Source organism: Saccostrea echinata, unplaced genomic scaffold (genome assembly GCF_033153115.1).
Source record: "Saccostrea echinata isolate AGI-Se365-2 ecotype Australia unplaced genomic scaffold, CSIRO_AGI_Sech_v1 ptg000056l, whole genome shotgun sequence".
Taxonomy (NCBI): domain Eukaryota; kingdom Metazoa; phylum Mollusca; class Bivalvia; order Ostreida; family Ostreidae; genus Saccostrea; species Saccostrea echinata.
Window position 1 is genome coordinate 16,650,145 of NW_026889805.1, and position 25,123 is coordinate 16,675,267.

General features: G+C 36.4%; 2 protein-coding genes and 1 pseudogene across 2 annotated transcripts in view; 2 read left to right on the top strand and 1 right to left on the bottom strand.

Moving 5' to 3' along the window:
* The first annotated feature begins 557 nt into the window (after positions 1-557).
* On the top strand, positions 558-3,046 carry LOC133173916 (uncharacterized; annotated as a pseudogene).
* Positions 3,047-12,307: 9,261 nt separating this feature from the next.
* Positions 12,308-25,123, top strand: part of LOC133173054 (uncharacterized) — a 47,804-nt gene continuing 34,988 nt past the window's right edge. The window contains exon 1 of the mRNA XM_061307968.1: positions 12,308-12,318. The gene's annotated coding sequence lies outside the window, so the exon portion shown is untranslated. The remainder of the gene's footprint in view (positions 12,319-25,123) is intronic.
* Positions 12,381-13,298, bottom strand: LOC133173917 (uncharacterized). The gene has a single exon (XM_061308981.1). It carries the CDS (start codon positions 13,296-13,298, stop codon positions 12,381-12,383), a length of 918 nt encoding a protein of 305 aa, XP_061164965.1.

Below are 25,123 nucleotides of genomic sequence, written 5' to 3' on the forward strand. Positions count from 1 at the left end.
AGACACTAGTCACTGCCAAATCTTGCTATACATTCCAAAGTCTGAGTGCAGAAATGGGCATTCCCCTTAATCCAGACAAAGCACAGGACCCCACTACATGCCTAGTATTCTTGGGTTTGGAAATAGATACAGTTAAAATGCGAATCCGAATTCCATCCGTTTAAGTCCATGAAATTTCACAAATACTAGAACATAATATTGAAAAAAGAACAATTACCATAACATCTCTTCAGAGCATATAGAGTAGGAAAAATGATTTTTTTTTTGTTGCTAAGGCTATTCCAGGTAGTCGAGCTTCTAATAGGCGGTTCTATAATGCTATGATGGGCAGTACAAACCTTATCACCATGTTAATATCACCATATGTTATATGAAACTTGACATTCAGATTTGGTTAGAATTTTTAAACAACTTCAATGGGGTAGTTTATTTCCCTGATACTGAATGGAGTTCACAAGACACCCTCCAGCTTTTCACTGATAGTTCAGGGATATAGTGGACAATTTTAAGTCGTAACTGAAAACCCAAATCAATCTCACATACGCTTATCAAGTGACAATTTACATTTTTTTGCGTTACGAAGTATAGCGAAAAATAATTGTCCTGAGGACATGTAAACGAATACGAAAGTGTGGTGTTATTAAGGTGAAATTGTTATGTAGGTTTCAGCCAATGAAATGTCGGTATTGAGAAAACGTGTTCGATTGTATTTACGGGTGGTTAGTAAGAGTTCACTTTCTAGCGCACGCTATCCCGAGCAAGTCGTGTTTTTGGTCATGGACGCCAGGCAGATACAGGGTGCAATTTCTGAAGAAGTTAATCTAGCTGTGTCTCGTCAACAGTCAGAATTGTTAGACAATCTAAAAGATATGATGGACATTCGATTGACGGTATTCCAACAAGACATTCAGCAAATTTCCACGTCTCGAATCAGCAAAATTGAAGAAAATTTGAATGAACATTATGTTTTTCGTAAAAAAGGAAATGAGAACCAATATAAGCATGAAGCGAAAGTTCTAACCAAACTGAAAGAGGCCAGGGAGCATTTAAACAGCGACGACAGAGTGGAGTCAGCCAAAAGCAGTATCGCTGAAGGTATAGAATTGGTTAAGAATCGTCAAAAAGTTAATAAGATAGCCGATTCGTCGCAGCTCGGTTGGAGAGTGGTTCAAGAGTACGAAGCCAATCCGATAGCAGACGATTCGGATGATGAGAAGAAGATGTACAAAGCACAGATGAGGGCCGAGAGGAAAGGTTTCAACGGGAGGGAGCGATCTAGATTTGAACCCTATCAAAAGAAACCGGCAACAGCCACTCGAATGGAGACTGACGAGAAGTCAACGAGCAGTGGAAAACCCGGCAGATGTTTTGATTGCGGGGCAAAGGGGCACTGGAGTCGAGATTGCACAAAGAAAGATCAAATAAGATAAGTGAAAACTTCGATGATTTTTTATCTATTTCAAAGGATGAGTGCACTTAAGCTATGAGAGTTATGTCCCGGTGTTTTGCGCAAAATAAAATTCCGAAGTTCATAAACTTTATGTTTTATAGGTATTAAACAATGTCTTGAGAGCAGGTTTTGGTATATTATATTACATGAAAGTATTAAGTAATGCCGAGCGACACTAGCTTTTGAGACGGGGGTCTAACAGTTTTGTCACATTTCTATTGTTATTCATATGCATACCAGTTTTCAACGACATTGTTTACATCGAGCCGCAACTTGTCCATTGGTCTCATTTGCACAGAATGTGTATTTTAATTTAAACTTCAACATATCCAAAGGACAATGTTGGACAAATTGCGGCTCATATCAAATTTTTTGAAAAAGTCTCCAAACTACGGTCGAATTAGCCACTAAATTAACAGTTCACCGAGTGTCAACGATTGATATTATAATCACTTTACTCACATGACATTCCACTGTTCGATACGATAAGGCTTTCATTGAACATTTCATTGTGTTTGTCATTGAAAGTTTCTATTGTGACAGTATCTATCGTACTTCCAACTTCAAACTATGGAAGATTTTTGCGCAAATTTTAATAGGGTTTGAAGATTATATGTCTCATATTTTACTTTATATTTTTCATTAGGGGTGTTTTGAAAGAATTCTGGTATTGGCAGTGTGATTAGTAAGTACATGTACAGGCTCATGTCGCCTCTGTATAATGGTCTGTAGGGCGAGACATCTTCCCCATCTCTAAACACTAGAATCATTATTTGTGCACCATGAAACTACACAATCTCTCTCTTCTCCATTTAAATTCGCAGTGTTAAAAAAATCATATGTGCTAGTGTTTACATTCCACATCCATGCGATTTTTGAATGTCTCCGCCTATTTGCGGATACCTTAAATTCGAAAGTGGTCCCGTTCAAATTTCCGGAATTTAAGGCTTGTACATGTTCTTTTCAATGGCATTGTCTGTAATTATAGAAATATATATGACAAAAAACTCAAGGAATAAATATCAAAAGAATATGCTTGCACAATAATCATAGATTAATTAAGCGATATATTGTAATGTAAAGCTTAAAATGGGTAGCCGAAAAGGTTCCAAATGACGTACTAAAGTGCACTCATTCTTTGGAACATTTTAATGATATAATAAATAAAAAATCTCCAGTTGGTCGCTTAAGATCACACTACGATGAGTGGGAGAAAATTGGAACAGGTAAAACAGTTTTGGATGTTATAAAGTCAGGTTATAGAATTCCATTCAAAACTAACCCTGTGGCAATTGAATTAAACAACAATAGGTCAGCGAGAGATGAACCAGATTTCGTCACAGGTGAGATCAGAAATTTGGTAGAAAAGGGGTGTGTGTGTCACGGGTGTCTGAAAAACCTACAGTTGTAAATCCTTTGACTGTGGCTAAAAATAGAAAAGGTAAGTCAAGGTTGGTACTTGATTGTAGACATATTAATCCTCATTTACACAAGTTTAAGTTTAGATACGAGGATGCTATAACAGCAAAGGAAATGCTTAAAGTCGGAGATTTTATGTTTACTTTTGACCTAAAATCTCAGCTTATCATCATTTAGAAATACACGAGGAACATTGACAATATTTAGGGTTTTCATGGAAAGAAAATGGAAAAGTTTCTTATTTTGTTTTTAATGTACTACCTTTTGGCATTTCTACAGCAGGGTACATATTTTCTAAAGTTCTTCGAAAACCGGTGAAACGCTTAAGGTCAGAAGGAATAAAGATTATTACATTTTTAGATGACGGTATAGTTGCAGGCAGAAATTTTGATGAGGCATCAAATGCAAGTAATTCAATAAAACACATTTTTCAAAATTTGGGCTTCTTGTTTGCAGAAGAAAAATGTAATTGGGTTCCAAGTCAAAATTGTTTATGGTTAGGTCTGCAGTGGAATACAGAAAGAGGTCAAGTTCACGTCAGTGGTGACAGAATACAACGTTTAAATTCTTGCTTAGATGCCTTACACTGCGAAGTACATGTTCTTTATTTTCATGTAAAATTTTTGGCTAAAATTGTTGGTCAAATAATATCTATGAAAGTCGTTTTTGGTGATATTGTTAGAATGAGAACAAGATTTTTATATTACTGCATGTCAAGCAAAGCTAGCTGGGAAGCTCAGGTAAAAATAACTGCGGAAACTTTGAAAGAAATTGAGTTTTGGCGCAAAAGTGTGTCAACATTGAACGAAAATGGTTGTTCAATTGATTTGGTAAGCGCATCAGATGTATGCAATTTGTATTTATATTGCGATGCCTCAGATGTAGGCTTTGGTGGTTATTTTGAAAGTCTGAATGAGAGAAATGAAGATGTTTTTATGGGTAGTGTAGTTGGAAATTGGACAGAAGAAGAGGCGATGCAGAGCTCAACATGGAGAGAGCTTGAAACTGTTAACAGGGTTATGAAAAGTAAAGACAGTATCATTGAAAACACAAAGGTAAGCGTAATTTCGGACAGTAAAAACGTTTAAAAAATTATGCAAGTTGGGAGCAAAACGCCATATTTACAAATTATTGCAAATCAAATATTTGAAACTTGTAGTGAAAACAGTGTTCAGGTTCAAAATGTATGGAAGCCTAGAAATGAAAACAAAAGGGCAGATTTTTTAAGCCGTGTAACTGACATGGACGATTGGTCAGTTCACGATGAGGTATTTGACATTTATGAGAAATTGTGGGGAGTTCATACTGTTGATAGGTTTGCAACTCATTACAATAAAAAATGTTAAAGATTCAATTCAAAATATTGGTGTCCTGGTACAGAGGCAATTGACGCTTTTACACAGGTATGGGTAAGTGAAAATAGTTGGTTAGTTCCCCGCCCAGTTTTATACCTAGAGTTATTAACAAAATGGTAGCGGAAAAGGCCTCAGGTACGTTGATTATTCCAGAGTGGAAGTCATCTCCATATTGACCTTTGATATTTGAGGGAAACTGTTTCAAACATTTTGTTAAATTTTATGATTATTTGCCTAATGAAAAATTAATAACGCATGGCAAGAGTAACAAATCAGTATTTGCAAAATTTCCTTTGAAATTTAAGATGTTGCTATTGAGGATTTAATTCTAGAATTGACAGTCAGTGCACAAGATTATGGATATATTTTAATGGAAATGAATATTTTTTCCAGGATTAGGAGTGCAGTTACATATAAACAAAGCAGTTACTGATAGTGGCATTTCATTGGGCAGCAAGCTGGGGTCTTTCAGTGAGCATATGTGTGGATATCTCTTAACATCGAAGAGTAACGGCACCAACAAGGCCTACAAACATAATTTTCAACGATGGAAGAAGTTCATAAATGAGCACGAGCAAAGTGAAATACTAGCGCAGCCGGTACACGTTGCATTATATATTACTTATTTGCTAGATTCTTGCGTCGTATTCTACAGTGAACAGTGCTATTTATTCGATTAAATGGATGCATGAAATTAATGGTTATCCAGATCCTACCGAAAATTCCTTCTTGAAATCATTACAGGAATCAGCAAAACGTTTAACTGGTAGACCGGTGCGCAGGAAAGATCCAGTCGACCGTCAGATGTTACAAGATTTGTGTGATTTGTATACAGACAGTACATATGTTCTTTTATTTGAGAAATTTAGCTATGATTTTGATAGCTTTTGCTGGTTTTTTGAGATTTGACGAGCTGAGTTCTTTGAAATGCAATAATATCATTGTTGAACAAAATTATTTAAAAATTATTATTGAAAAATGCAAAAACGATCAATATAGAGATGGAAATGAAGCACTTATCGCAAAAGATTAGGAGGTGCAACTGCTGCTGCAAATGTTGGTGTTAATGAAAGGTGTTTACAAAGGCACGGGCGATGGAAATCTGTGTCTAGCAAAAATGTTTGTTAAAGACTCTTTAGAAAAAAGGTTAAATGTGTCAAAACAATTGTTGTTGTGAGTTATACATATATTTTTTTTTTCTCGCTCTTTTCTCTCCCTTTCTTTGGTAATGTCTATTGTCAACCTGCTCGGTGCGCTACAATGCATATTAAGGTGTAAAGGTGCATAGTGAAACGAAGTGTGGACTTATATTTTTTCGCGTTACGAAGTATAGCGAAAAATAATTGTCCTGACGACATGTAAACGAATACGAAAGTGTGGTGTTACTAAGGTGAAATTGTTATGTAGGTTTCAGCCAATGAAATGTCGGTATTAAGAAAACGTGTTCGATTGTTTTTACGGGTGGTTATAAGAGTTCACTTTTTAGCGCACGCTACTTTTTATTTTTTATGAATACAATAGTAAAATTTATATTTTCATAAATTTAGAAAAAAAATTTTGGATGTTTAAAACATAAGTGAGGGTCCGCCACTCAACTTTTTCGCTTACTCTGCAATTTGCCGCGGACACACAGGTTTCCATAGTTTCTTCAAAATATTTGTTTTTTATCTATGGTTTTTCCTGGAGGGCGGAGGAGGCTTTAAACTTTATTGCATTATCATTAAAATTCGCTTTTTGTGTTTTTGCCTTTTAGTATGTGGGCCTAATGTTATATCAAAACTGCTTTGTTTGTAGATTTGAATATATTCAATATAATAAACCTGGCGTCAACCTGCTCGGTGCGCTACAATGCATATCAAGGTGTTGTGTTTATACATGTATATAAAGGTGCATAGTGAAATGAAGTGTGGACAATAACTGATTAATTCCTATTATCATATCGTATATAAAAGTTTCACGGAGTGTTCATGTAATATTTGAAACTAAGGACCAAACTTGTAGGTTTTTTTAATTTTTATTTCAAAATGTAACTGGTCGTATTAAAAAGATTACTGTAAGTTCTTGTCGTGATTTATACATGTTCTTTAGAATGGTCATAAGTCAGGCTTAATCTTATAAATAATATGAACGGTCAAGGATTTTTGTGTGCGATGCATTGTGAGTATAAAGTAGATCCCAATTCTCAATCAAGATCAATTAAGAGTGATATAGATTTAGTTAAGAACCAAATTAGACAAACTTATAATCATTAATAAATTGTGATTTGTAAATTATTTCCAAAGCATGGCAATATTTGTTCACAGAATTTTAGACAACATTCAGGCCCGTAGAACGCAGCGGGTCCCGCCCCTTTTTCTAAGTATAGTTTTTGTTATAGTAAATTTTCCTATAGATGCTGGTTGCCCCCCCCCCTTTTTTTTGATGTTTTAGGGTCGAGCACAGGCAAATTCCAGCAGGATTTGGACAGTAAATTAGCTTTTTTGTCAGATTTTTTTTTTTGAGGAAGTTGCCCCCCTCCCCCTTCACTTTTGAAACCGTTGCTACAGGCCTGAACATTCTTTCAATATTTGCGTATAATTTACACCGGCGAAAGGTACGTACATGTATATTGTACAAGTAAAAAATTACTACCGGAGAAAGAACAAAGAAGAGGCCGTGGAGGTTTAATATTTTATCTAGTCATATTTCCTTTTCTGATATACATGTACATTGTGAATTTATAAATTTGCCTAACCATAAATAGCACAATTAGATATGAATGAATGAATATATATATATATATATATATATATATATATATATATATATATATATATATATATATGAATGTATTTAGAATTAATTCATTCCTGTATGATTGAAGATATACATATTATGTATAACGTGCCACATAAATGTTGCTTTTATTCTTTATGTTTTCCTTGTTTTCTTACTTTTTTTTCTTTTGGTTAAGTTTCAAATGGATTGTTTTAATGCGTGGACAATATAATAAGATTTTTTACTTGTGAGCAAGACCCGCCCTCCCCCCTTTTCTAGCTCAAATACGGTATCTTGTTTTGGGAGCAATTAACATGCTTTCTGTGCTTGCATGTTAATTTCGTGTATTCATGGATAAAAGTATGCACTGTCATTACATTTGAAACCATCTAAGAGATGAATTTAATTTTTGAGAATTCATGAGGACATTAACTACGACGCTTCACGCCGTCATATTTGATGAAACGCGTTAGCGCTTCATCATAAATATGCAGGCGTGAAGCATTGTAGTTCATGTACCTCATGAATTCTCAAATATTAAATTCATGTCTTATATTTACATTATTTTTCTGATGACATGCCAAATATTTTTGTCATTCAACGATCATTTTTGAAAAAAAAAGTTTGCACTATTTCTTGACTTCAGTCACATCACCATGGAAATATTCTTACTCATCCATGGTAGTTCATGAGAACATTAACTTTTCTAATTTGCAAAGAATTTTAAGAAGAAATATTTCGAAATGTAAATATTTTACCATATTATCATTCTGTGAGATTTTATTTGAGACTACTATGTGCCAATCTCAAGACTTTCTGAGAAATCTCAGATTTTTTTCTCAGCTTAATCTGAAAAACGTTGTTGGCACGCATGTTTGAGAAAAATCTCAGATTTGAGAAAGATCTCAGATTTGTGGAAAAAACTCGAAAGATTAGTCTGAGTTGAGAAAATATTTATTTTGTGGCACGAGAAAAACTCACATTTTCTGAGACATCTGAGATTTGAGAAAATCTCAACGTTGGTGGCCCCGAAGCCTGGTGTTGAAGGGGCTGATGATATTTTCTTTAGTGGGGGAAACCTTGCTTCATTGGCGAGTCTGGGCATCGATTCTACAATCTCTTCAAACACCTCCTGCATTTGAGCATCTGAGAACTTCCAGGCATAAAGCGAAAGACGGTCATCTTCTGCTTTCAAGATGTCCACTACTGGTGCCTTCTCCATTTGTGACTTTATCTCAGGTTCCTTATTGGTGGTGTTACTTGTCTAGTCTTGCAGAGCTTGATTCCTTCTCCATGACTCTTCTAGTATCTTCAGATCTAGTTCTCATTTTGTTGATTCTCTTTCTTCTCCTGCTTGTGACTCGGACTTCTCTGGTGTGACCTTTTTCTGTTGTTCTGCTGGATTTGATGACGTTCTGAGGGCGTTCGTCTCTGATCTTCCTGCTTCACAAAAATTCTGGTTCAAACTTTTCATAAATTTGCGGTGTTCCTCTGCCTCCTCTGCTATGTATGTGTCGGTGGATTTCTTCCTCGGCAGAAGAAATCTGCCCGAATGGTTGTGAGGCTGGTTAAAACATTCAAACAAATGGTGCACTGATAGCCAAAGCCGCTATGCTTCTCAAACACGTGCCACTCACATAGACTTCGCCGCTCAAAGGACAGCTTAGGACACTTCGTGCAGTGAAACATGGTAAGCTGCAATTTAATATATAATTAAAAGTATCTTGAAGAAATTATAGGTAATATTTACTTTGGATGATGAGTCGCCCGCGTGGCGCAGTGGTTAGAGATTGATTGATTAATGTTTTACGCCGAATCGGCACTATTTCAGTCATATATCGGCGATAAAAAGTTATATCGTGTGGCCAGTTTTGAAAGTTTTGGGTTTCTCTGAGTGAGCCTACTCTTTTTCGAAAACCAGAAAAACGATCTTTTACGTGCCAAGGGGGTTGTAATCCTTGTCACGGGGCACCATTTTACGTCCCATCCGACGGACCTTAAAAATTTATACAAGCAGCTAAATTATTAATCACAAACAATTGTTAATTAAAATGTATTCATTTACATCAGTTTCTTGTAAGTACTTTAAAATTGTAAAAGGATTAGTGTTTTTAAAAAGATCATGCATTGTATGCACATTATTAAAGAGTCTACTACGTATAGGCGAAAAATCGGAACATTCTAATAGTAAATGTTGTATAGTTATTGCATAGTCACACGAGATACATTCAGGTTGATGTTCCCTGTTAAGTAAACATGAATGAGTAAACCTTGAATGTCCGATGCGTAATCTTGATATAATGACTTCGTCCTGACGTTTCAGGCCGAAATCAAATGATTGATTGACTTTGTTCTGTATTGTATAGAGTTTATTAGCATCGCAAAAATCCCAAAATATTTGCCAAAGAGAATTTACATATTTTTTACTAAATATTTTAAATCAGTGTAAGGAATTTTCATACTGAAGTGCATTTTTCGCAGCACTATCAGCCTTAGTGTTTCCAGAGATACCAATATGGCCTGGACTCCAACAAAATTCAACAATTCTACCTTGATTAATGAAATTATGGTATTTGGATTAAGATATCTAAAATGTATGGGTGATCAATACATACTGTTTATGTATTGTAAACAGGAGAGGGAGTCTGAAAAAATTGTAAACATGTTATCACTAGATGATTGTATATAATCAAATGCAAGTTGTATTGCCTTTGCTTCGGCTGTAAAAATTGTTGATTCATTTGGAATTCGGGTAGAAAACACATTATTTTCAACCACTGCAGCGGCAGCAACTTTCTTTTTGTCTTTTGAACCATCTGTATAAATCTCGATTGTGGAATGTTTGGATTGTTTAAGTTCTGCTAATTTTTGTTTGAAAACAATGGGATTTGTTTCTGACTTTATGAATTCTGTTAGGGTAGTATTTACAAGTGGTTTAATTAATTTCCATGGCGGTATTTCAGAACGAGTAGTAGGTTTTACAATATTCAAAGGTAGCTCGGAATCCTTGAATCTAGAGCTTTAGTACATTTTTCTTTAAGCATTTTGATATGTGGAATAAAAGACAGTTTTTTATCAAATATGACACCTAAAATTTAATCTTAAACTTTAAGTACTTTTATTGTATCGCCATCTAATTGCAAATGCGGATCATCGTGGGCTTTTCGTTTGGAACAGAAATGTACGCATATGCATGCAGTTTTGTTTTTTGAAAATTTAAAACCATTCTCTTCGGCCCAAATTTGTATTTTGTTTAGACAAGACTGTAATTTTCGCTCAATTGATTTCATATTTTTGGATTTGTAACAAAGGACAAAGTCATCAACATATAAACTACCAAGCATGTCATTTTTAAGTACTTCAGCTAAACTGTTTATTTCTATACTAAATAATGTGACTGATAGGATACTTCCTTGCGGTAAACCCATTTCTTGGTTAAAATTGTTTGAGGTTGTAGACCCTAAACGTACATTAAAATTTCTGTCATTTAAAATTTTTTTGATAAATATAAATTTCCTTTGAGGCCAATATTAAAAAGATCTCTCATGATACCATATTTCCAAGTAGTATCGTATGCTTTTTCCAAATCAAAAAATATAGATACTGCATGTTCTTTTTTAACAAAGGCATCTCGAATATAGGTTTCCAGCCTTACTAGATGGTCTATTGTACTTCGGTTTTTTCTAAAACCACATTGTATATTTGTTATAATATTATTAGTTTCAAGAAACCATATCAAGCGTTCATTGATCATCCGTTCCATGGTTTTGCATATGCAGCTTGTTAAAGCAATTGGTCTATAGTTATTTGGATCTGCATGGTCCTTTCCAGGCTTTGGAATAGGAATAATTGTTGCCTGTGTCCAGGATTGTGGAAAATTACCTTTTTCCCAGATCGTTTTAAAAATTCGCAAAAGACATTCTTTGCTGCTTTTTGGAAGGTGTTTAATTAATTGATAATGAATCTGATCCGGTCCCACTGCTGTATCATGGGATTTATCTAAGGGTTTTTGTAATTTATCGAAAGTAAATGGTTCATTATAACATTCTTTGTTTTCAGAAGTGAATTCTAATGTTTTCTTTTCCTGTAAATTTTTATAAGTTATAAAATTATTGTTCATCTTACTTGTCGAGGAATTTCTAGCAATTGCTTCGGCTATTTCATTTGAAATTTCTTTTTGATCTGTGACAATTTGATTTCCAACATTAAGATGTTGATATTTTCCGCCAGAACCTTTTCCTTTTATTTTCCTTATAGCATTCCAGATCTTGTGAATAGGTGTATGTGAATTTAGATTTGAAACAAAATTTTTCCAAGACTTTCTTTAACTGTAATTTATAGTTCTTCTGGCTTTTGCTCGGAATATCCAAAAATTATTAAGATTTATAGAAGATGGTGATTTGTGAAAAAGTCTTTCTGCTTTTTTGCGAGCTTTAATAGCTGCATCGCATTCTTCTGTAAACCATGGTTTTTTGATTCTCGTAGAATTCGTTGAGGTTTTAGGTATGCACTCATTTGCCGTGTTTAATAAAATTTCAGTAAATTTTTGAATAGGGTCAGGATGATTTTCAAATTTATCCGCCGAAATATTTTGTGAACATAAGTATTCAAATTGAGTCCAATCAGCCTTGTTTAATTTCCAGTGTTGAATACAACTGTTGTTTGAAGGTTTGTTTTGTTTAATAATGATAGGAAAATGATCGCTTCCGCACAGATCGTCATGTACGGACCAATCGAAATCTAAAAGTAAAGAAGGGTCCACTATACTGATATCTATCGAGGAATATGAACCATTTCCTGGATGTAAATAAGTGTTTGAACCGTCATTTAATATACATAAATTGTGATGAGATATAGCATCTTCCAGTTTTTTACCTTTATCTGTTATTTTATCACCACCCCACAGCGGATTATGGGCATTGAAGTCTCCCATGAGAAGAAAGGGGGCAGGAAGTTGTTGAATTAATTCCGTTAATTCTTGAGACTGTAAATGATAATTTGGAGGGATATATACAGAACAAAGTGTAATTGTTTTATCAAGAGAAAGACGTATGGCTATTGCTTGTAAATTTTTTTTGAAATCTATCTGACTATGAAAATATTTGTTATATATTGCTAAAGAAGAACCACCAGAGGCTCTTTCAGTCGGAGCAAAATGGTTATACATAATGTAGTTTTTAACACTTATCTTATCGGTTTCTTTTAGATGTGTTTCTTGAAGACATATTGCTACTGGGCAATGGTCCCTAATAAGTAAAGATAATTCGTTAAAATTAACTCTAAACTTCGACAATTCCACTGGATAATTGTAGGATGATTCATTTTTTTTTATTGTGGGTGATAGGAGATATCCTCCCATTACTCTTTTTTGGGGAAAGGTTTCGGTCTTTTGAAGAAGATTAATGTGATGTAGTAAAATCCATTTCTTCAAGGACCCCGAATTTATTATGTAAAGCAACGGGGTCTGTTGTACCCTTTGGTATCCGATCACTCAACTGTTTTTTGGAAGGAGACGTGTTTTGTCTCCCAGATGGTCTAGAAGTAGCTGCAGGCCTGGATACAGCCGCAGCTACAGGTTTTGGCGCAGCCGCAGCTGTAGGGCCCGCAGAAGCAGGCACTGTTTTCGTTTTACCTTTGTCATTAGATGACAAAGACACTTTTGAAGAAGAGGTCTGTTGGAGAATATCATCCTCGCAGACCTGTGTGGACATATCCTTCAATGAGGATGTTTTCAAAACTGTTGCATATGATGTCAATTTAGGTGTCGGAACACTATACAGGTTAACTAGTTTTTTTTTGCCTCTGGATAAAGTACTCGTTTTTCTACTTTTAACTTTCTGTATTTCCTTTTCTTTTTTCCACAGTGGGCATTGTTTTGAAGACGCCATGTGTTCTCCCTTGCAGTTTTTACACTTTGGGTCATTCTGACAAGTTTTGCCATCTTGCCCCTCCTCACCACACCTGAAGCATGTTTCCGAGCATTTACAATTCATTTGCCCATGCCCAAATCGCTGGCATTTAAAGCAACGCAAGGGGTTGGGTACAAATATTTCAATTTTCATTTGGTACAGTCCCACTTTTATATTAGTTGGTAGAGTCGGCATAGCAAATGTCAAAAGGTAAGTGTTTGTAGGTTTAATCATTTCATTACGCTTTTTTGTGAACCGTTTAACAGAGATCACTCCCTGGGATTCCAATTCATGTTGGATTTCCTGTTCAGGAATACCATCCAGGTCGTGATCCCTGTCAAACAAGATACCTTTACTCTGGTTTAGTCCACTGTGAACTTTTCCGAGTACCGGGATATCTGCCAACATTTTAAGAGCCAACAATGAAACTGAATGTTGTTTCTTGCTTACTTCAATAAGTAGAGCTCCACAGATTTGGGCGTACCAATAATTCCTTGTATGCCTTTTTGTATAATGAAAGGCGATATTTTTGTTAAAGGCTTTTTTTGCTGATCTGATAACTGTGCTTCAAGTGTGATGAAGCGGGGCCAGTGTTCCGCAACAGTTTTTAATTGCTCATCATTGAAGGAGTCTAAATCTGATGGGTAAGAACGTTTTTTAGAAGAAGCCATGGTTATATGAAGGAAGTTCAGAATCCTTGCTCCCCGCCCGCCTCGGAGCGCCAACAAGGGCGATATCTAGTCAAACGGACATCCAGTAAGACCGACACCAAGAGGATACAAAGAAACTATACTCAGACATGATATGCCTGATTGACCCTAAGCTACCGCTTAATTTAAATATCAATATGGAAACGTCGGCGTATTGGTAAGTTGCAAAACATGTGAACAATTGTTGAATAGGACATTGCAAAAACATCAATACTAAAGGAATATAGATATAAGCTCGGCGTGAATAGCCGATTGATCAAGTCGGGCCAAACTTGACCTCCCGTCTAGATGAATATGGGGGCCAAAGTGGAGTGTTGGCGAGACAGGTGCATTACACACAGCACCTGCAGACCTCAGCCACCCGGATCCCCTTCTCCACCAACACGGGTCGCAACCAACGGCCAACAGGTTGCCCTATTTCGTCGCCTTTTACGACATGCAAGGAGGTGCCAGGGACCTATTCTTGTCACCCCGGATCCCCACGGGGGCGCAGTGATTAGAGCGTTCGCTCTAGAGTCGCGGAGTAAGGAGTTGATCCTTACGTTGCGGGTTCGAATCCCACTGTGGGACGTGGAGACCGGTCCTTCAGATGAGACCGTATAAACCGAGGTCCCGTGTCGCAGTAGGTGCTGGCACGAAAAAGATCCCTCACTGCTCAATGGCCCTGAGGTGCCGAGCATAAATCAAAATTTGCAGCTCTCCAACGGCAAGTGGTGACGTCTTCGTATGAGTGAAAAATTCTCGAGGTGGACGTTAATCAATAACACAAACAATGTTTTGATGATGAATATTCGATGGTGCAGCTCTGCGCTCATATAATGTATAACTGGTGTTGATATTTACCTTAAATAATGTTTGTACATATATATATTCTGAGTTGTCATTCTACTGTTTGTTGTTTGTATAGGGTTTGAGGAGATCATGAAGTACAATCTTGGGCTTTAAGTGTTTGTTTTTCTGGATCTTGAAAATGACCAGGGTTCTCCACATTTGAAAATTTAACCATGGAGGAAGCTGCGCGAAGGCGAAAACACGAGTAATGATGTGACCGAAAACACGAATGCGTGTTAGACTTCCTAACCTTCGTTAATCAATGAACTTATAATTACTGCAACACAAAAAGTTGAAACAACTAATCTAAAAAATATAAATAAGAATAAACATGATAAAAAAGATTAATATGTATCTTTCTTTACAAATGTGTAACAAAATCCCAAGACTGTAGGAACAATTTGAAGGAATTCCAAAAAGAAAAAAATTGATCGAGTAACCATGGCAACATTATAAAATTAATATATACAGAATTGATGTTGCCTGTTGTATGAAACGTTTTATTTTAATATGAATAAAACTAATGAATGGGTAGCATTTTTTAAAAGTTAACAGACTCGCAAACACCGACATCCTATCAATTAATGACTCAGCTTTTTTACTGCATGGTCTATGAAAACTTACTGATGGCATGCATGGTAAAAGTAACTAAATATAACCAGGGGCATAAATTTGAAATAACTGTAATTTTGCTTTCTCTTTTTTGTTTTTCTTTTAATCCTAAACGTTCTTTTTTTTCTGCATATTGTATTTTCGCCGATTTTCCTCTTTTGTTTACTTCTCCACGTGCTCCAGTGCTAAAAATAGATCCACGCGACGTTTCATAAGAACGGAAGGTAACTCTAAAAGTAATACTACCAGTGGCACTGATGTACATTTTATCAGAAAGAAAGCATATGGAATTGATTAAATACAAAGAATATGAAATGTTGATCATGTTGATAGGGTCATTATTTTTTTTCTTTGCACAGACACTTGAATCGGACGCTTGCCGATTTCCATGTTGTTACTGCTCATTTCTATGTCATCTGTTAAATTTGTTATCGTAATGAGAACACGTTGGAATTCCCCGAAATTACAAGTGTACAGGATAAATAACTATGAAGATATTGATTATCAGCTGATTGACTCTCCATTGTCACGCTTCATAGCATAATCGCCGATCAACGACCGTGTTTGATTAGCATTGTCCGCTTTCCCTCGAGGCATGCCAGGTGCACTGGCAGTCGTTGTATAAACACAATTAACTACTCAAGTCATTAAAAAGTAGGTGTCAACACTAAAATGCAATAAAAATTTAATCATGGCGGCCAACGATTTTAACCATGGCGCAGCTCGTTTGACCATGGCGTACATAAATTTAACCATGGCGGGCCGCCATGGTAAAACCCCTTGTGGAGAACCCTGAATGACATCATTCAATTTTGGTATGACGGTGTAGGGGCCCTCCCATTTACATTGTAGCTTGGGGCAGAGAACCTTAGACCTTTTTGGGTTGAATAGCCACACTAATGCATAAGTTTCTAGTTGTAATACATTTGACTGTTTGTCATATCGGCGCTTCATGTTATATGAAGACAGTTGGAAATTTTCTCTTGCAAATTGATGAATTTTCTCTATTCGCTTCCGGAGTTGGAATGCATATTCTTCACTATAGTCTGGAAGATTGCTATCTTCTATAGGGGTCCCATATAGCACTTCTATAGGTAAGGTGACTTGTCGACCAAACATCATCTCATCGGGGGTAACTTTTGTCGTTTCATGCACTGAAGATCTGTAGGCTAACATTAACAAGTATATATGTTCATCTGAGTCTCTGATTCTCTGAAACAAAAGCTGATAACATGTGGTTTATGGTTCGATTTCCTCTTACGGCCATTCCATCAGAGATTGGGGATGAAGGGGGGGGGGGTTTCTAGTTTTCTGAATTCTTAGCAACTCACACACTTGCTTGAAAACTGTAGACTAAAACTTGTACTTTGGTCGGTATGGAGCTGTAAAGGTGTTCCAAATATGGACACTATGCTATTAACAAAAACTTTCGCTATTGTGGTAGCATCTTGATCCTTTATGGGGATGCCTTCTAACCATTTGGTGAAGTAATCACCGATTACTTACAAATTGTTATTTTCCCTTACTAGTTCTAGGAAATGGACACAAAATATCCATTCCTTCAAAAGGTGCTCCAACATTATACTGTTGTAGATGTGCCCTCCACTTCTTTGGAAGTGGCTTCTTGCTTCCACAGACACCAGCTCTCTACGTCTTTCCTCAAGTGATGCCCGTAATATCTTTGCTGAACTTTAATTAAAGTTTTCTTAATTCCTAAATGTCCCCAGTGATTCCATCATGAAGTTGTCTAAGAATCGTCTCTTTTGCTAATTCAGGTATAACAACTAACAAAGAGGTAAAACCTCTTGTGTTTTCAAACTTGTAATATAAGATGCTATCTTTTAGTTCTAATGAATCCCATCTATGCCAGTAGAATTTCAAAGTATTACCCATTGTAGCAATGTCTGCCCATTCAAGGTTATGCCCTATCTCTTTGACGTTTATATTAACTTTTCGTATGGGATCATTTCTCTGGTGTTCCTTGAATGGTGTTAAATCTTCAGCTATTGCTGGTGTTCTTCTGTTTTTTGACCTTGTTATTGCATTTCCTTTTCTAGAAATTGTCGTTCCTGTCTGTCCTTCTTTTGACTCGTTATTTTCTATTCTTGTACAGTGTGAACATCCTGGTCCAACACAGGATCTGCGACTAAGAGCATATGTATTGTTGTGACTTCTGCCTGCTCTGTGTTGAATCTCAAAATCGTACGTAGCTAGTACCTCAAACCATCTGGCCATTTTGTCCCTCAGGTTTCTTGAAGTTAAGAAGCCATCTAAGTGCTCCGTGATGTGTTCTAATAATAATGTGACGACCATACAAATAGTGACGAAAGTATTTCAATGAGCTTGCTATGACCAGAAGCTCTCGTCTAGTGACGCAATAACTCCTCTCTGGCTTTGTAAAGATTCTACTGTAGTATGAAACAACTTTTTCTGACCCATCCTAGACCTGAGATAATACTGCTCCCAAACCAACTTAACTGGCATCAGTGTCTAGGATGAAAGTACCTACTTCCATAGGGTTAGATAGAAATGGGGCCGTAATTAAAGCATTTTTCAAAGTTTCAAATGACTGTTGACATTCTTCATTCCTTTAAAATCTAGTTCATTTTTCTGTTAATCTGTGTAAGGACTTCGCTTTATCTGCAGAATGCAATATGAATTTTCTGTAGTAGGATGTCAATCCAAGGAAGCTCGTTACTTCTTTTATAGACTTTGACGATGGCTATTCTTTGACTGCTTTGATTTTGTTTGGATCTGTTGAAAAACCATTTTCAATGACGTTGTAACCTAAGAAGAGTACCTCATTTTGACAGAGTTGACATGTATCTGGACTCAACTTTAGGTAGGCTTCTCTTAATCGATCATACACCGATTTTAGGTTTTCGATTTGTTTATCAAATGTTTTTTGAATGAACAATAATGTCGTCTAAGTAGACGAGACAAATATCATATGACTAACCATGTAGTATTCTCTCCATAAGCCTCTCAAATGTGGCAGGGGCATTACACAGCCCGAAAGCCATTACAGTAAATTGCCAAAGTCCTCCATCTGGATAAGAAAATGCTGTTTTCTGTTTGTCACCCTCTGCGAGACCCACTTGCCAGTAACCTGACTTTAAGTCATATGTACTGTAATATTTTGACACTGACAGTGCATCTAAAGTGTCATCAATTCTGGGTAAAGGATGTGAATCTTTTATGGTAATGTCATTTAACTGGCGAAAGTCGACACATAATCTAAGAGAACCATCTTTCTTTTCCACCAGTACGATGTTGGATGACCAAGGGCTCACGGATGGCTCTATCATGCCCTCTGAACTCATTTTAGAGATCTCCTCATTAGCTTCTCTCAGTTTTGCCAAGGGTATCCTTCTTGGTCTTTGCTTTATTGGTCTGGAATTTCCGGTGTTGATTTCATGTTTTACCAAAGAGATGTGGCCCAAATCTGAAGAGTTACTTGAAAATAATTGTTGATAAGAGCAAAGGAGGTCTTTAAGTTTGTGTTGTTCTACTGGCGGTAAATGAATACTTGATCTTTCAAACAGGTCTTTAAGGTGCTCAGGTATTTGTTGGGATTTGGTTTCTGAAGGATATGTCTCATCTCTAGAAATAGTTTGAACTTTGTTAAAAGTGATGATATCATCAGTTTCTACGTTCTCACAAATAGCAGCAATGGTACCTTTGTAAAGCTTTCAGGGCTGGTGTGGTAAGTTGATACCTCGTAATGGTACTACATCTTTGCTGACGTTTATTAGTGACTTGGCTACTAAAAGTCCTTTTCGTCCAACAAATTTTTGTGCGCCCTCAATAAAAGCGGAGTGTCTTGGTAGATTACCAACTACAATGGTGCAAGGTACAGTCATTTCACTTCTAAGGGGAATTTCAATATCTTCTGAAATCACAACTTTACAGCAAGTTGACAAAGCGGCCATCGTTTGCAAATCTATGGCAGGGTACTTCCTCGCCCTCTAATCCTATGTTCAAAATTTCTTTGGCTGACATTATAACTGTGTTTGACCAGGAAATATAATCCCAAAATTCCATCATTGTTGATGTTTGCGATCAGTACATTGTGGTCATAGCACAAAGAACCAATGGACAAAGTAACTTTGCTCTGTCCGTGAAATGGAGTACTTTCTCTCGTTGCAGTTACTAGACTGGTGTTGGCTGGTCTAATATCTGGTTTCAAAGAAGTATCTAATCTGTTGATAAAATTTTCACTCAACAAGGTGACATTTGCAACTGTGTCATAAAGCATGGAAATATCTTCATTTTGCACCCTCACTTTAACAAATAATCACACATTCTTTGACCAAGATTCATTAATGCCAATAGTGTTGGCCCATTTTACATCTGGGGTCGACCTCAGGCTCTTGAGTCCGAGGTAGTTCACTCAAAATTGAACGTGCAAGGTCCTTTAAGCATCCAGCTAAGTGAAGAGATATACTTGGGTAGTCCCACCCATTTATCTCCGAAATAATTTCAAATTGGGTTATGTACTCTTCGAAATCTTCACTACCATCATAAAGTTGTGGTTTCGTTTGAGTTGTTGCCCTTTGATTATGATTTGGAGAATGAGAAGGGTTGAATGTGTCCCTATATTGCCTGTTTGTGTCAGGGGATAGTAGTGAGTGAGTTGTCTCCCTTTGATTGCAAACCCTTGGTTGGCTAAAAGATGCATCCCCAATTTGCCCAAATGTATTTAGGTGATGGAGTCAGAGTTCTCCCCCTTACATTGTGTGGAAATGAGTCGTGAAGGGGATTTGATGTCTGATCAGATCTGAACTTTGTACATTTGGTGCAGTTGTTTGAATTTGTTGTGACTAGGTCATTGTTTGGCAGGTGTCATGTGTAGAGTTCAGTGTTTTGTTTGTCTACCTAACGTCATCAGATCTATTATTGAGATTGCTCAGGTGTTGATTCTCAAATTGTGTGAATCTCTTTTTCAAACATGAAAGCTGATTTTCAAAATCTGAGCGTAGATCTGCCACATCTCTACCTTACCTATACTGCATATCATAACAGATCTCTGAAGTTTCTGAACAAGCATGTCTAATTTCAAGTTGTAAGCTTTGCTTCAAAGAAAGTAATTCTTGGAGGATAATGGAATTACCTCCCTTTTGAGCTACATTACCCTCTGCATCATATGCACCCTGGAGTTTTTAAATTTTAATGGGGATGTGTCTAATTCTCTTATAAACATACAATGGATGCTGAGATGAATGGTGTCGAGGAGTAGATATCATCCCTTCACTAGATTCTATTGTGGGTGCTGAAATAGTACCTTCTAGAGTTGAAGTGCCTTCTAATACTAAAGCCTCTTCTAGAGTTGATGTAGACATCTTGTCAAATTAATTAATTTCACAAGTACAGAATACCTGAGCCCCACGTTGGGCGCCAATTGAAACGCAACACCTGCTGAAACCAGTAGTATTATAATGACCCACTATTTTATGAGTAAAGGTTTCAGACTTTGTGAGCCCTTTCGTACCTGTCAGAAATCAAGTAATGACAAATATAATTAAGAATATCTATGAATTCATTAAGTTAATAAACACAGTCAAACTCGCTATTTAATGTAGGTCCGATAAAGCTTATAAAAAGTATTTAACGATGTCTTAACATTCAGACATGAGTAATTAAATCATGTAGATTCTGTTTATTAAGACATTAAATCATGATGAATGGTATTTAAAGCTGAATTATCTCTCCGAAGTGATGATGTGCTGAGCACGTATTGACTTAATTATAGCTGGCTGTAAGCTGGGTATTACGTGTAGTACTTCTAAATAACACTAGTTGCTGATAGACAAAGTTGATAAATAGTTGTCTCTGTACCTGTGGATACAAGAAATATTCAATCCTTTTATACAGGCAATGTAGTACAGTACCGCACCAAAGTAAGCATCGATACAGACGACAATAAATAATTTATATATCAGTGCAAGTCCTAAATGCAAGACTTCCCAAATAATTCAGAAATTTAGAGAGAAGTTAATTCACACGATCTGAATAACAATGTTGATTCCAAGATCCAAAGATTGGAAACTGTTTGCCGAGCCCCTTCTAAAATCAGGAGATAGTTGCACTATTAACTTTGAGAAAACACACAAGACACTGGCGTACTTTGACATCAAATTAATAGATAACTACCAAAAGCAAAAGACCTGTCCATACGTTAGATAACAAAACCAGGACAGTGAATCTAAAAACCACCTAGAAATACAGATTAAGCGGGGAAAACGCAACGCTGTACTTATGAAGAAAAACAACTGGACACTATTTTCGCGACAGAAAATTTACTCATAGGAGCAGGAGAACTTCTCAAGGCAAAGAACGGAAAAATGAAGATAATGACATGAAATATGAAGATAAGGAACAGTGTTCAATCTCGAAGGTCCAATGAAACAATACAAATTTGGAGCACAGCAAACACGGACCTCAAAATTTAGAGGTGGGACCAGCTAGGTGCCTTGGAGGAGTGAGCATCCCCTGCCAACCGGTCACACCCGCTGTGTGCTTCTTGTCGGAGTGAGCATCCCCTGCCAACCGGTCACACCCGCTGTGTGCTTCTTGTCATAATCGGAAAAAAAAATCAGTAGACAGTTCAGTGTATAAATAATTGCCTAACAATTAGTTTGAAAAACGTCAATCAGCATTTGACTCAATGATAGGTTGTATGTGCTGACAAGGTCATTGTATCGACCATAAAACTTGCAAAATGATGACTTCAAACGAGACTGTTGATATCCTTGTTTCATCAACTTGTTTGTCAAAAGCTTGTCTCGATTTAAAAATTGTTCATACGTAGAGCATGCTCTTGCATATCGAATCAACCGAAAGACATAAACCCCATATGCATATGATAAGTACGATGGCCGATATAAGCCTGTCTAAAATAAATTTACACGGCCTTTAATTTTGTTTTTTGTACATGTACATTTCCTGAAATTGGTACATGTACAAAAATATAAAAAAAAGTTACAATTTTGCGAAAAGACAAAATGTACATGTACAGACAAAAAAATTTATAGCAATATTTAAAGGAATTCGTCGCTATAATTATTGTGCATTTACAATTCTTATATTTAAATGTCCTATGGACATACAAATGGAAGTAACTATTGTTAATTGTTAATACGTCGTCGATATTTCGAAATGTCGAGTTGAAGGCCACAGCAAGTGTTTTTTTTTCTTCTCACGTAGAAGATTTTGAATCGTTCTGCTTCATTTGAATACAAAACTAGGTCTACTAATAACAGGGCGGAAGACCTGATCTCCAAATACTACAGAGATATTGTCAATCAGAAACTCCAGCATCTTTTTAATATGAACTTCACTTGTGTGTACAATCGGAATGCTTTTTAACAAAATAATTCTGCAAATGACCAATGACAAGTTAAGTTTATGTACGAGTTCCATTTTTATTGAAAAATCAGCTGTCTATGATGTCAAAAAGCTTGGACTTCAATTTATAGTGGGAAAGTTATAGTGGGGAATGGTTGTATAAAGTGTTGAGAAGTCGTACGTTTTGATGTTATTGATTTTAGTAAAATCTGTGATTTCAAATTTTCTAAAAGTTCCTTGACGTTTTTAAGTATGCCGTCATATATGTAGGTCAACTTCAGGTGCTGTCATCTATACAACCCAGTGACAACCATCAACTTCCTACTGTGCGCGTAGTAAGAACCTGATCGAGTGCGAATTAAAACAGGATCCAAAACGTTCATCAGAATGTATTTCTGGAAGACTAGGGGTTTGAAACCAAAATATCATGACAAGACAGAAGGCTCACATTATTTCAAAAAAAATGAAAATGTATGATCTTATTTTTTAAACACACCACAGGTTCAAAATATTAGTCCATTTTATGTTTATACACTTTGCATCTCAGCACAAGCGTCATATTATAGTGGTTTGATTATAAGGAAACCTGATTTGAAAAAAAAAAACAGTCAGACATATATTACAATTCTTTTTCGATAAAAAAACGTGATCGGGAGGTCGTGAGTTCGAATCTCGGCCGCGACAGACCTAAGTCGATAAAAAATAGGTAGCAACTGTTCCTTCGCCATGCGCTCGGCACTTTGGAGTGAAAGTTGCGGGTCTTTCGGATGAGACCTTAAAAACCGAGGCCCCGTGTCACGGCAGGCGTTGGCACGATAAAGATCCCTCACTGCTCAATGGCCCTGAGTGCCGAGTAAAGGTCAAAATTTGAAGCCCTTCACCGGTATATGGTGACGTCTCTATATGAGTGAAAAATTCTCGAATGGGACGTAAAACAATATACAATCAATCAATCGATAAAAAAAAATACAAACCTTGACACAAATGGATAAAACTTAAAATAAACAGCAAAGCAGGGACAAAATGCAGAGCGAGTTATCTTTCATTTTACAGAGCAGATTTTTCAACAACAAAAAATATAAAATTTTGCTTTCTTTAAAATAATGGATCAACAAGTATATTTTCAGTTGCAGAATTTCTGGTGACAATGCACATAAATGAAAAGCGATTACACTGATGTGCGTATAGAATTTTTATCCCTGTTTATTTTAGTCACTCTGTAAGATCAAAATGTGAAGCTTCCGAGTTCGGATTGTCTATCTTTAGACTCGAGTAAACACAGGCAAGCGTTTGTTGCTAACATTAAGCAAATATATATACAAGTCCCGTGTCCTTTAACTGACCCTGTTTGTTTTAATCGGTCAGATTAACTTTGTCTTAAACTGTTTTGAAAATTTTGAAAAATTCAAAGATATTCACAGAATACACAAAAATTTAGTTGAGCATGAAAGGTTATTTTATCTTCATTTAATCGTGGCATGTTATTTTTAAGTAAAGCACACACACACGCACATTCAATGTGTACACTGTATATAAATATATCTACATGTATAGAGAGAAAAAAAAAACGTTGTTTAAACATGCAGTCTCTAATTTTTAATTCAGTGTAAAAAAAATTACAAGTATTTCATATTTTTGAAAGGATACGTGTATTAGAACATCATATTTATTTACCTAAAATTGTTACCTTTAGAATGATAAAGCAATACAAAACAAATAAAAATAGTCAATATTCCTTCATACGTTAAAGTTAAGCAAATATTGATTGATATAGAATTTTCCCATATTGTGATTGTTGCTATTTAAAATATTGCTATCATTTGCACATTTCACAACATTTATGAAATCAGGTGATGAATAATCACGAGTGATCGAAATTTATTTGGATAAACAGTGCACTGTCAGCATTCCTTTGTACCCTGTGTATACAATAAATACAGAGAAATTCCGAATTGAATGTCCTCGTCAGTTTTTTTTTCTATTTTAATCACTGACGTGTACTCGATCGGCTATATAAAGGGGCGCTTGTTGAAGTAGTGTCGGAACTAGCGGGATACCTGCCCATATCTGTCCACTTCGAACATGGGGGTGGATTGGAGCTGGGTCCTTTCACGCAAGAAGCAATAACAAACACCATGAGCAACGCTTACTTCGTAACCTCCCTGGATTTTCGCGTCTAGGGTCAGTTCTCGGTTCTTGGGCCCTTGCCACAGCAACCCCGCTGTCGCGTTTTAGCGCCAGGGGTCGGCGAGGATCACCCAGGGACCACAGTACAATCCATACTCATGGATGTTAAATAAAAATACTCCGTGATTGGTGGTATGTGTTTGTGGTCCTTGGAATAATTCATCTTGCTCGATTCAAGGTAAGTTTTCAAGATTTTCACGAGCTTATACTCTTCTTGACGATAGGACGTTGTGTAAAGGTAATGGCAATGAACAGGGAAATGTACCGGAGTGTTTCAAAGTATTGATTTAAAGGGTCCCGAGTAATGAGATTATATAGTGTCAACAAGAAAAGTGGTGCTCCTAACAAGGTAAGTAATGAAATGGAGGTTACGAAGGAAGGCCTTGGAATGGTGTTTGTCACTACTCTTTGCGTGAAGCGACAGATGATTGTGTGTCAAAAGTCTGTTCAAATTTTATTGTCAAAGCCTCACATTCCACCAGATGTTTGTCGTAAATTTTGGGATCTTTATGGTCCCATTGTATAAGATACAATTTAACGAATGTA

What these genes read in the sequence shown, in the direction of transcription:
- LOC133173917 (XM_061308981.1), bottom strand. Translation starts at nt 13,298, where the DNA reads ATGTTGGCAGATATCCCGGTACTCGGAAAAGTTCACAGTGGACTAAAC.